The sequence below is a fragment of the Thermobia domestica genome, chromosome 14 (genome assembly GCF_964235325.1).
Source record: "Thermobia domestica chromosome 14, izTheDome1.hap1.1, whole genome shotgun sequence".
In the NCBI taxonomy this organism is placed as follows: domain Eukaryota; kingdom Metazoa; phylum Arthropoda; class Insecta; order Zygentoma; family Lepismatidae; genus Thermobia; species Thermobia domestica.
In genome coordinates this window covers 922,437-936,750 of record NC_137467.1, presented here as the reverse complement: position 1 = coordinate 936,750, position 14,314 = coordinate 922,437, and the positions used below count along the sequence as shown (strand labels likewise).

At 34.4% G+C, this 14,314-nt stretch overlaps 1 protein-coding gene across 1 annotated transcript in view; it reads right to left on the bottom strand.

The window, feature by feature from the left end:
• The window catches only part of LOC145669477 (protein broad-minded-like), a 37,154-nt gene that overhangs the window by 12,042 nt on the left and 10,798 nt on the right, over positions 1-14,314 (bottom strand). Inside the window, exons 3-5 of the mRNA XM_081737652.1 lie at positions 13,397-13,774; positions 10,381-10,538; positions 7,839-8,006 (exon numbers count right to left, since the gene is read on the bottom strand). Of these exons, the coding sequence (XP_081593778.1) occupies positions 7,839-8,006; positions 10,381-10,538; positions 13,397-13,774 (704 nt within the window). The remainder of the gene's footprint in view (positions 1-7,838; positions 8,007-10,380; positions 10,539-13,396; positions 13,775-14,314) is intronic.

The following is a 14,314-nucleotide window of genomic DNA, read 5'->3' as shown; positions in this document are numbered from 1 at the left end:
AGGGTTCTTACAAATCTGGAGAGCAGGGAAAAGCCAGGGAAAATGAACCGACGGGCAAATGTCAGGGAAAATGGTGCTTAACCTGGCTAACCTGGAAATCAAGGATAATTGGGGCTTTTTCTCAGGAAATGAAACTATCCGTTTTACCTATTTGTTAAAATAAGCCAATAATCCAGCCATTATTTGTCGAAAGAGGCACTACAAATAAATGATTTTCGTTGAGTTTCAAGAGTTATATTTATAGTATGTAAACTTGTTAAGTAAAATAGTTAATACTTCATGTATCGTTGTCCACAACATTATTTCTAATATTAAGAAAGTAATTTATGAAGATATTTTGATTTGTTACACTTCATTATAAAAGGTGGCATTTCTTTCTGTTGGGAACATAATGGTGTAGAAGTTTTGTTAAGTAAATGAGGGTAATTTGCTACTACTCAATACTTTTTCACACTGTAATAAACTGTAAACTTTTTTTTTTTTTTTTTTTTTTAAAGAATATATGATAAAATTTAAATCCCGATGTCCAATGAAGAAAACTGAGGACAAAACATGCTCCAGTGTACCCTAACAGATAGTATTGTTAGCATTTCCTTTCAGGAAGCATTTTAGGAACATTTTTGTACATAACTTGGAGCATGGATCGAAGATTTAATATATCATATCCTGAATTCAGGTAGTAATTTGTAATATTTTTAAGTAATATATATATATATTTTCAACTGCAAAGATAGTTACAATTCGTGTAAAAACAATGGCTTTCATATTCAGACTGTTTCTAGACAGTAACAATTTTCACAGGGGGCCTGTTAAATGTAGCTACACTATATGTTATGGTATTGCCTCATTTATGCAGGAAAAAAAAAAAAAAAAAAAAAAACTTACAACCAGCTTGGAAAATTGTGAATATTTTGTTGTTGCATTTGACGAGTCGTTTAACAAAATTGCTGGGAAAGGTCAAATGGACCTGCATGTGCGATTTTTTGATCCAACTGAATAGTGTTACAACAAGGTACTTGACTCCTTGTTTTTTATATAGGGTAACTTTGAAATTTAAAGAAGCTTCCCCTAAGGGTTTTGATTTGACCAAGAGTTCAAATAAGCATGGATGGACTCAATGTCAACTGGAAGTTTCTAACTTCTCTACAAACTGAAATATAGATACAGGGAAGTGAAACCAAACTTCTACAAATTGGATCCTGTGGTTTGCATGTGCTACTCGATGCTCTTTTAAGCGGACATTTAATGGTTGAATGAAACCTCAACAAGTTTTTACGAAGTCTTTATCACTTATTCAGTGTATCACCAGCCCGAAGAGGAGTGTTTGTTTCATTTTGTAAGAACAGTGAAAATTCAGAAGAAATTGTTTTCCAAAAACTTTTGTGAAGTTCGATGGGCGGAAACTATTGATTGTGTAGAAAGAGCTTTAAAAATATTTGAAAATGTGAAAGGTTTTATTGAAAGTCCTGATACTGAACTTCCCCAAAATTGCACCGTGAACAAAGTGAAATCAGGTGTTCACGATCCTCTTATGCCTGCTAAACGTACATTTTTAGAATCTGTGGCATTGGAACTAGAACCATTTTTAAACTAAGTTTCAGGCCGAAAAACTTATGGCCCCCTCTCTTATATGAAGAATTGTTTACTGTTATTTTAAATTTATTGAAGATATTGTGAAAGAAAAAAATCTTCACTTTATCATAACGGCAATTAAGTTACTATTTGTAGATCTCAGGGTGGAAAAAAATCATGATTTTTTTTAAAAAAAAATCATTTTTGTTGATTTTTTTTATTTAAATCGATTTTTTTGATTTAAATCAAATCTTTCTCCTCGTAAATTACAAGTCGCGAACTGAAGAAAAAGCATTAGGAATTAGTATTAAATGCTAATTATGCCATTTAAGTGAAAGTATTAGGATAGAATTTTGAATTAATCCCCAATTGTTAACCTCTGTTAATCCCAATCATTGTTTCTTAACCCTTTTAAATTATGGCTTTTTTAAAAGGAAAATTATAGACTTTCAGTCAAGCAGCTACATCATCATCCCTATTTATCCTAGGATCATGGTGCATACATCACTCTCTTTAGAATAGAACAGCTTTTGAAACGGTAACATTCAGATTTCCCTATCATGCCCCTGAAGCGGGAAATTTTGAGAGAAAATGTTTTTTCTGACTTTTTTTTTTTTAAATTTTGATCCCCTCTGGACTCCCTTGTGTTAACGCACATATCTCAAAATGAACTGGGAAATACTAAGGGGTGCATTGAATAAATGTGCAAAATTTCAATCTTCTAGGTGCAAATGTAAGCCCGCGAAAAATATCCCCCAAATCCCCAGGTTCCCTTATAAAACAGGATCTCAGGCAACAGTTTCCTGAAACATCCCTATTTATCCTAGGATCATTGTGTGTACGTCATTCTCTTCAGAATAGAACAGCGTTTCAAACGGTACCATTCATATGTCTCCATCTGAATTACGGAAAAAGCTTTTTTTATTTTATTATTATTATTATTATTATTATTATTATTATTATTATTATTATTATTATTATTATTATTATTTACATTTTTCCTCTGGGCCTCCCTGTTTTCACGCAGAGATCTGAAAACATCTGAAAAATACTAAGGGGTGCACTGAACGAGTGTGCAAAATTTCAGTCTTTTGAATGCAAACTGTAAGCCAGCCGAAAAATAATAATAATAGGCATAAAAAAAATATCTTTTTAAATTTATGATATCATCACACACTATGTCTCGACGCAGAAAGGCGTGAAAGCATATGTAACATATTCTACAGTGCCGTCAGTCTTGGAAAAAAAAACGAAGTAAAAAGGTTCATTGGTACTTTTTTAATCGAATAATGAAGATTCAATTTTTAATAGGATAAAAATAGGTAATATAATTTAAAAGGTTAAGCATTAAGGAAAAAGTATAGAAACATTTATGAAAATGTCACTTTTTTTCATAAAAGTTACTGATATTTGGTAGGGGCATATTTTTTAAAAAATTGAAACTAGCTTGAGGCACGAAATACATAAATTTCACCTAAAATTATAAATCTTTAAAAAAAAAATCGGAGAGGGGATAGGACCCCTCTATATACGCCCTATTATCTGGGAACAAACAAGCAGACGCGCACGCGAAACAATTTTCGTCTCAAATGTCGATGGTGATTTCCCCGTTGGAATAGTTAACGATTTAAAAACCCAAACCCATTGTTACGAAGAAAAGAAAGCAGTATTGCTCCGTTGCCCGTTCAAAACGGGATTTCCCCTAATCATCCTGTGCATGACACGTTTTCATACTATGCTGTACATACTGTACATTTGAGTCTCATTGTATCATAATTATTAACTTCCATAACCGAACTAATACAACAGAAACGGGATTTTTACTTATTTTCACTTTAAATTATTTTATTTCGGAATTTGATTTAAATCAGCGATTTTTATTTAAAAAATCAAGTGATTTAAATCGTGATTTAAATCAGACTGATTTAAATCAATCCACCCTGGTAGATCTAAAAGTTAAAAGTAATCTGAAAGCCCCAACGAATATAGAGGTATAGGATTCGGGGTAAATCAGTAGTAGTTGTCAAAATTTCTCAATTTACATTCTTACAATTGCATATACATTTAAACACTATTTTAAAAAGTTTAACTTATTGTTTCATTTTCTCATTTTATTCAATTCAAAGAAATGTTGAAAAGTTCCATTAAAGTATTGTTTTTTTTTTCGTTTGTTTACTAAATTTTTAGGAGTGCGTCTTATTTTCTTCGAAATTAAGAGAAGTAATTTGCTGATATTTTTTCAAGAATTCATAAGTTACGGCTACTCAATGAGAAGAAGAAGGGTGTCCAACAGCTGATCTTTCGCAGCACACAGGTTGAAAACCAATGACCCAAACCTTTATTTTGCTCTTACAGGCATTCATCATGAGTACACCATTATCTTATTAAATGTCGTGGGTCAGGGAAAATGGTTGGTCTTGTACCTGGAAATCAAGGAAAAGTCAGGAAAAATGATGAAAGTAATATTGTAAGAACCCTGCCCGATACACTGACGAAAATCCGCCCCCTCCTCCTTTGTTTGCCAAGCAAAAGAACAAAATACTGCCACTCTCTTACAAAATACGTGAGAGTTTCAGGGGTGAACTTTAAATGACGTCAATAATCCCTATATTGTCCCCCATTTGCAATAATGCATTGCCTGTTGCTAATATTACCAAGAAATGAGAAAGAAAGAAAAAGAACTTTATTTTCAAGTAAATATATATTTTCTAGAATATTTTAATAGATGGTGTATGTGCGTGTATCAGGATATGTTATATACTCATTACAAGGGTTAATCCTCAAACCTGATTCACACTTAATATTTAGAAAAATATATTTCTGAATGTATTTTACTCTTTGAAATGTCGGTACAGTTTCAACAAATTCTCTTGCCTTCCTCAGTGGCTTCGAAACCCTCTATAAACTTACATGAATCAATGTCATCTTTACTATTTGCCGACACTGCATGGATAAATAAAGGAGTTACACTTCTTAGTAAAACTTGCTACTCTTTTTTTTTTTTTTTTTTTTTTAATTTCTTATGTGTACTTTCGCTTCTTATATATAATAAGTAATATAAAACAAATAAATGCACTTTCTTAAAATCTTCTGAGCGCTGAATAAAAAGATAATTCAATTTGTCAGAACTTGTATTCTTCACCACAGCATACTTTATGTATTCACTCAGTAGGGGTGTTTTCTACTTTAAATTCACAAGATTTTACGGAAATACATATTTTCGGTTATATATCCGGCTGACAACAATCCAAAGTACATATGAAAAGTTAGGAAAGATAAAATGCAACCTTGAGGTAAGAAGCCCATTATTCCTCTGAGTAGACTCGGCAAAGAATACAAGATGACATTGTTCCCTCACAAAATACAATGTAACTTCAAAGTAGGGATTCCGAGATATCAAGGAGGTTACGGTGGCTCAGTGGTAGAGCGCTCTGGGTGCGTGGGGATCATTAGTTCGATCCCGGCTCGCGCCAAGTTAATTTTGTTATGGACAAACATCGTATGGGAAAGGTCATTTCCGTTCAGACCGTTCCCCTATGGAGAGGAGTTATAAACATGCACTGTGCATTGCTTGTACTTATAGCTTGCAAAGGCAGATTACAGTGCGTGTGTGGGGGGTGGGGGGTGACTGCTTATATGCATGAAACTTCTGCAATATTCTTGATACTAATGAGATTTGACGATATTTGCCTGCAAACTTCACTGTAGTCTAAAGGTTTTTGTAAAATTTGATTCTGTACTGGGACAATATTAGTTGGTAGATCAAAGGGGGACTGGGCTGCTGTTTAACAAGTTAAAACCTTATTTATATTAATGAAATCCACGATATTATTATTTGACCGGTTGAGTGCCAGATTAGCCAAGTTATCAACAGGTATATGGTCGAACTTAGTACACATATTTATTAATAACTATACAAATCTTATTGCAATGAAATGAAATGAAACCTTTAAGTTTTACGTCCCACGATTATGCCGGCTAGGCTAAAGAAGACGGAAATGAATGAAATGGTGGAATGAAGAAAGTAGGAGAACCCCGAGAAAACCCACGCATCAGTGTTTGTCAACCATTAAGTTCACTTGGCGCGAGCTGGGATAGAACCTAGGACCCCATGCACCAGAGGTGAACACACTACTACTGAACCACCGCGGTCCCATACAAAGCTTATTGCTGTTGATACTTAAGCTACTCTGGCACTCAGCCAATATTTTGACAACAGTATGAAATTAATAATATTTTGGGTGGGGGCGATGGAGTCTGCTCAGCATTCTCTGGCTTCGCCCTTCCTTACAGGCGATAATGTTTTGACTGTGTGTCCCATGAACATGCGAAAAGGACTTTTTTGCAAATGTATTTCTACTAAAACAACCGAGGAACAGGCAATACTCATGGGTTCCAGGCGTAAAACAATGTGCCAATTTTAAGGTTTTTCACGCACCTGTATGACTTGAGTCTGTTTTTTCGCCTGGGGAAAAATTTCTTTATGTTAAAAGCAGGGTGGATTGATTTAAATCACGATTTTAATCAAGATTTAAACCACTTGATTTTTTAAAAATAAAAATCGTTGATTTAAATCAAAGTCCGAAATAAAATAGTTTAAAGTAAAGATAAGTAAAAACCCATTTCTGTTCTGTTCTTTCGATCATGGAAGATAATAATCATAAAACAATGAGACTCAAATGTATGTAAGCACAGTATGACAACGAGTGTCATGCAGAGGATGATTAGGAAAAATCCCGTTTTGAACGGGTAACGGGCGAATCCTGCTTTCTTCTCTTCGTAACATAGGGTTTTTAAATCGTTAACTATTCCAACGGGTGAATCACCTTGGACATTTAAGATGAAAATTCTTTTGTGTCCACGACTATTTGTTTGTTTCCAGATAATAGGGGCGTATTTAGAGAGGCCAGATCCCCTCTCAAAAAAAAAATAAATAAATAAATAAATAAATAAATAAATAAATAAATAATAAAAAATAAAATAATTATAATAATATAAAACTTGAGGCGTAATTTATGTACTAAATACATAGAAGTAGTATTACGATCCAGCAAATTTTGGATGCGTTAAAATATCGAATAATACCTTTGATAAAGTGGATACTTTCAAATATCTAGGATCAATATTAACAGACGCAAATCATATTCACAAAGAAATTAAATGTCGACTAAAAGCAGGAAATTCGTGTTATTATTCAGTCCAAAATCTCTTGTCGTTCAGAATTCTGTCGAGGAATTTAAAGCTTAAAATATATAAAACGATAATCACGCCTGTTGTTCTGTATGGTTGCGAAACGTGGTCGCTTACTATGAGGAAAGAGCATAGACTGAAAGTATTTGAGAACAAAGTCCTGAACCGAATATTCAGACCCAAGACGAACGGGAATGGTGGAAACTTCATAACGAGGAACTGCATAATTTATACGGTTTACCAAACATTGTTAGGGTCATCAAGTCTAGGAGGCCAAGTGGGCAGGTCATATAGCCAGGATGGAAGAAAGTAGGAACGATTTCAAAATCTTAACTGGAAGACCAATCGGAAAACGACCATTAGGAAGACCTAGGCGTAGATGGGAGGACAATCTTAAGATGATCTCGCAGAAATAGGAATACAAAGTAGAAGCTGGATCCAGTTGGCTAAGAAGTCAATAGAGAGCTTTTGTGATCGCGGCATTGAACCTCCGGGTTCTATAGGCCATAGAGTTAATTTTAAGTGAAATTTATGTACTTTATATGTATTTCGTGCCGCTAGCTAGTTCCGATCTTTTAATAATATGCCCCTGCCAAATACCAGTAACTTTCGTGAAAAGAAAAGTGTCATGTTGATAAACGTTGCTGTACGTTTTTTCCTTAATGCTTAAGAAACATTGTTTGGGATTGAAATAGGTTAACGATTGGGTATTAATTCAAAATTCAACCCCAATACTTTCACTTAAATGGCATAATTAACATTTAATACTAATTCCTAATGTTCTTTCTTCAGTTCGTGACTTGTATTATACGAGGAGAAAGATTTGATTTAAATAATAATAATAATAAAAATCATGATTTTTTTCCACCCTGGTTAAAAGTAACTTCCTTCTTTGTTTCGCGAAACTGTTGAATACACATGAACAGTAGTTTAGAGTATAGAAAAAAAATTAAGAAACTGGTATGGGCATCACCTAAGAAGTTGTGGAATGGACATTGCGTTCGTAAATGTTTTTACTTTTAAACTTAAGAATTCAAGCTTGTAAATTCCGCTATGGACCTATGTGCATCACTTACCTATCAATATTACCAGAACACAGTAAGAACACTGTTGCGACGAACCAGTCAAATCCAGTGAATTCTTCTCCCTTCACAGACAAGAAAGCGTAGGTGGATCTCAACAATTGAGCGAGATTTTCATGATTCTGTGGGATTGACTGAAGAAGTTTTAACTGCACTCCGTATCTGAAACAATTAACAAGAGTACGTATCAGAATAGTTAAAACCAAATAAAGGAAGTTTGTAAGATTCCTCAGAAAATGTATTCCAGGCAACCAGTTCGCCAAGTCTCAACCATCGAAATGGGAAACAGCGAACAAGTGGAATATTCATCACAGGACAAAGCCACGCATTTCTTGAATGCTGGCATCTCAGATTGAAAACTTAGTTTCAAGCAGGCAACATTTTCACTATTTAAAGTGATACCCCTTATGCCACCTATCAAAGGTGCGTTTCTATCATCATTGACACCATTTCGAACATGTACTACTAGTATCACATTTTATGTCATCCTTCTTTCCATAGTAATCCATATATTTTTTTCTTGACAGAAATTTTTAAAATATGCATATGTATCGGACGTTTCGAGGCTGAGAAAATATAATTCTCTCTGGAACTAGTTTACGTATTTGCATGAGATCTGTGAATTTCCGTACCTTCATTATATATATGACTGTTAATAAACTGTACCGGCAAACTGTAAACTGTAAGAAGTGATCCGCAAAATAAGAGAAAAAGTTCATATGGACCTCTGGGAAAAAGTGCATAGTTTGAGAGCTACAAATGCCCAAAATCGTGGTAAAGATAAATTTTAACATGCACTATTTTGAATTCGACAAACCGTAAAGTGATGGTCTGTATCAGTATAAAAGAAGCCATCCAAATATGCATGTTTCATCAACGTGCAATGGGAGTACAACTGTTTCCGTAGAGGACATGCTCTCAATAGAATTCTCAGGTATGTTCTGATTTCTAGTATGTCCTATGTAGGAAAAGTTAAGCCTAGAGGCAGCACGCGTTGCTCTGAACACAACGGAACTGTCGTAATGGTGGTCCCTAATACTTTCAACTTCCCGTCGAAGCATTTCGTGTTCATTGATGTTAAAGCTTACCTTGATACAGTGGAAATTGTGATGTCGAGTAATAGTTCATAAGCTAGTGGTCACATAAAACAACCGATGGTGAAGAACAGGCAGAAGGAAGAACAAGCACACAAAGAGAGAAAGGTGTTCCCTCATCGGGAAGATACATATAGTATAGAATCAAATTCGCAATGTTATGCACAACAGGCTTACTGTCGTACCACTCAACGGCAGCACCCTAAGATCCAAATACAGTAGACGCTCTTTAGCCGGTATTCTATGGTTCAGGACATTCTGGAATCCGACAACAATCGAGCTGCTTTTTTTTTTTTTTTTTTTTTTTTTTTTTTTTTTTTTTTTTTTTTTTTTTTTAAAGTATTCCCACAAAACTACAAGTCTGAGAAACTTACACAGTAATAACATTTATTGAAAAGATTTTAATCACGGAAGCTAACATAACATTAGAGACTAGTTTAAAAAGCAACGTTCATGTGAATTTTTGTTGTCATAGAGCAGCTTATTACAACTTGTTATAAATATCATTGTACTGTATTACTATCTTCTTTTATTAATACAAGAATATTCCAATAAAAAAAATATATTTAACATTTGAATTTCATTGAATTATAAAGAAAAATATTTTAAACCCGCAGTTGCCAGAATTAGAAATATTTTGTAAAATATTTATATCGTTTGCATATTTTCGGAATGGGCACAAACACATAAAATACATGAAGAGCGAACTGAATTATTCCTGGCGACATGATTTATGCCGGTAAGTCTTCTCGGTCTATCAGCCACGGAAATGCAGCAGATATTGGATATCAATATCTTCACCTGGATGACAGTCTGAGAATACTTACTAAAAACATAAAATACATGTTTTAATCGTTTGCATTTTTATCTTGAGTAATTTATTTTTTGTAAAACCATATTTGACGTTCGATAATCCGGCACGTCCGGGTCCAGTCGAACTAAAGAGTGTCTACTTTAATATCCTTTAACTTACTGTTCAGTGTTGGCCTATTTCACTGACTTGCACGAACAGTTTCCAAATCAAAATAAAATTATCAACTTCACACCCATAGCTACAAAACAATTTAAAATAACTAGTCTCTTCACTTGATAATCGGGAAATGTTGAGTTCGAATCATGCATGCTGAGACGACTTCTTTTCGTAAAAAAAAAAAAAAAAATAATAATAATAATAAATAAATAAATAAATAAACAAATAAAATTAATATATACGACTGTTGTTATTGACTATTAGTAAGAAAATTACGTACAGGCATGTAAAATATTCGCAAACTTTTTTTTTTTTTTTTTTTTTTTTTTTTAATATCAAAGTCTCAAATAACTAGATTAGCGCCGCTTTTCGTCTTTACTTATGGAGCTGTATGGCTTTATCAACTGATAACATGTTTTAACATTTACAAACGTTGTATTCAATAATATTAACGGTTTGCTGACGTACTTACCGCACGACCAATTTAATCCCTAAAAGATCTTCAGGAAACAACACAACTTTGTCCGATTCTTCCGCATTTGGCCAACAAAGACTTGGGAATCCTTTCTCATCGCATAAAGTACTCCCTGCTCGCTGGACTTGCTCTATCAGATCCACAAGAACATGAACCTACAATGAAGTACAAAATAATATTAGAATACATTACATTGTAATTGTCATTTTTACTTCTTACGTCAAATTAGATGAAGGAGACCTTATTTTGCATATACAGGGTGGTAGGTAACTCCACCGACAAACTTTGCGAGACGATTCCTTATGCGAAATGAAAGAAAAACGTTCTAATAAACATGGGCCGAAAAATGTCTCCTTTCAGAGTTATGATCCATTTAAAACTTGAAAAATCATTTTTCAAAACTCCCTAACTTAGAAACTATAGGACCTATCCCAAGCGGTTGCAGGAATTACACAGGAACTAGTATGTACTCTATCTAAATATCCATGTTTTACCATCTTCCGTTATCGGTGAAAGTAACAGTGAAAAGGAAGTTGAAGTATAGGAATACTCCTTTAAGTACTAATGATGCATTCGTTTCGCTGGTACCGGTGAATTCTGAAACATTGATATTTAGATAGAGCGTATACCAGTTCCTGTGTAATTCCTTAAACCGCTTGGGATAGGTCCTATAGTTAGGGAGTTTTGAAAAATGATTTTTCGAATTTTCAATGGATCATAACTCTGAAAAGAGGCATTTTTCGACCCATGTTTATTAGAACGTTTTTCTTTCATTTCGTATAAGGAATCGCCTCCCAAAGTTTGTCGGTGGAGTTACTTACCACCCTGTATATGTTACCTATATCTACTTTGCTACCCATGGTGGCTCAGTGATAGAGAACTTACCTCTGGTGCGTGGAGTCCATGGTTTGATCCCCGGAAAAGTAAACATCGTGTCTGTTCTCGGGGTACTATAGTTTCCTAGCACATTCTCATTCCACCAATTCTTTCATCGTCATTCGCTTGTCTTAATCATGGTCTCCTTTTACCTAAAGGGCATAACCATGGGACATTAAAATGAAATATTTCATTTTACTATCCACGTGTGCCTCAATAAACCTGCCTTTATAGTTAATGTATTTAGTGGGTGTCCAAACCTTCATTACGATCATCCAAGGAGCACCCTCATCAGGGCCTTCTCCATCCAAGGAGGCTGCATTACAGAACTACGGCACAAATTCAAGTACAAGCAAAACTGGGCGTGAAGGAGTTTGGTCTGTTATAATATACACAACATCAAAATTGAAGTTTAAATTTTTTAACGGCTTAACAATGCAAATTCTCTGCCACTTTTTCTCCGCATTTGTATCTGCCCACCACTCTCTTCGCAAAAACTATGATGTACTTGATTTTTGCTCATTAGTAGGGCCCGGAAGTTGAGGAAAAAACAATCTGTTTTTTACAAGTGCCCGAAGACGAGCCTTAACATAAGTTCATTCTGAATCACTGTAGTGCAGAAAATGGTAGATTTTATTTGGCTTTTTTTTTTTTTTGTTTTGTTTTGTTTTGTTTATTGGTCTTTTTTAAGCTTTTCATAGGTCTTAACGTTTATTTCTGCACTTCATCTTTCGACAATAAATTTACTGGCCATTAACTCGAATCTCCACCACCTCTTAAACACCTTTTCTTTAGTAAACTAAGTTTAAAATATAAGACATTCTTCAACGACTGGACTGATAAGACCAGATTTGTAATAATCACAAGTCAGATAAGGAGGGGTAACAATGTTTCCAGCAAGAGGGAGAGAAGATGGGGAAGTTTTCTTAGTTTGTACTTCAGTTTGTGGAAGGACAGACCGTTAACCTACTAGAAGCTTGTATTTCTCGACCATTATATTCATTAAATATGTAATTCTAATTAAATTGGGTCTTATTTTTACATCTTTTTTTTTCAGTTTTTAGGTCCTTTTTAGTTCTTCAACTTCGAACCCTAGTGATTACAGTATAACATCCCTTTCAGCAAGGAGGCTATATGAGACATGGACCTACAGCTTAACGTGGGATTCGAACCACATGAGCTCCTACCGGGAGTCAAACCGTGGTCTACCGCGCTAAAGACATGTACTCTAACCACATAGTCACACAGGAACTCTTGATGTCCTTCAGAGGAGATTGGAAGCGGAAGTACAAATTTACGCAGTAAAAATTACGTAATTCTTGTGGCGGTTATTCTCTTATGTGTAACAAGTGTTACACAAACCTATGCAAATTCCATCGCTATAACGAATTATTATAATAGTTACTAACACTAACACCATCACTTTCGTAAAGTTTACTTGAAATAAATATCCACTATATGTTAGTTAACACTACTTGGATTTTTTCCTTCTTTTCATTTCGGAACTCATCATCCACACTTTTATTTCTGAACTTATACATAGCTAGGAATCCTAGATATCCCGGTTTGGCCGGGAAAGACCCGGATTTACATCATCTGCCTCCTGCCCCCCCCCCCTTCAAAAAAAAAAAAAAAAACGGGACGCCAAAACGTACCGGTTCTCCAGCAAAACATACCATCATTCGTGCGATAAAAAAAAAAGTCATCGATATTCAACTAATAATCTACTCTGTAGCATTACTTTAGTGGAAGGACTGTAGCTTCCTTACACTCTTCCACATCAAGATTTTTTTTATTTATCAGAGATGGTTCCTTTACGCAATCTTCCCTTCCTCCTCTTTCCTCTTGAAGCTTGAGAATTATTATTATTATTATTATTATTATTATTATTATTATTATTATTATTATTATTATTATTATTATTTTAACTTGCGTCAGGTGTGGTTCAAACAATATTATTCAAGTTTCCTTGGCACTAACTATTAGAGAGTTTAGAATCTCTCGAATATATTACAATAATATTTGTATTTTGAGATATATTCCATGTGTAATTTATACAATAGTACACTATATGGACGAAATGCTCAAATGGCGTAATACATGCCTGCTCGAAGCTTAATAAAAGATATAGATTTACCTTCATTTCCTCATTGCTGGATAACAACGTAGTTTTAAAAGTTTTCCTGCAGTGAGTAAGCCAGTTGCCATCATGGAGACCGTGCCTTGTCTCCGTCAAGAACTTCACCAGCTCCACCTGTCGCTTGGGTGTTCCTCGAATCGGATTAATTGGATAATACTCTTTAGGCACTGGATAGGCAGAGAACAGTGGGAAGGGGAAGGAGGGCTTGTCGTCCTCCTCTGAGATGGACAATCCTGGAATGATCCTCTCACATGCTCCTCCAACGGTGTAAGTGCTTACTAGAATCTGGTTCCTCAAAAGACTGCACTCGTCGATTATAATGGGAGAGTTTTCATCTGATGCACAATTCTCCTCTTGCAGCTTTAAAAGGTACTCCTGAAAAAAAAAAAAAAAAACAAAAACAAAAAAAAAAACAAAATAAAAACACAAAACTAAACTGCAAATTATACGTGATTATTCCTGGACTAGAACCTACATAGTATTATTTTTCACTCTCCCTTTCCTTGATTCACATGAATTTAAAATACATTATTTCAAACAGAGCAAGGTAAAACAATGTACTAAGGCAAGTCCATTGTTCTATATTAAGACGTACCTTATAGCATCTATTAGTAATTATAGAGCAAGATAAGCCCACATTATTGTAAAAGACTTATTTACGAGCTAGGAGCTATATCAGAATTATTCGTACAATGTTCAATGAATTAATGAAAACGAATGGAAATATTAATAGTTTTAAAGGCAGAAATGCCAGTAATATATTCGCTGCATAACATTGTATGAATGAGTGCTAAGCTGTTTTGAAAATGAAAGATTTGTCTTACATCAAAGTTATTTCCTCTCAACTCCGCAACAAAAAATATAATTTCAAACAAAATCTTCGATTACTTTTTACACTCAACTGTCGTTCGTCTG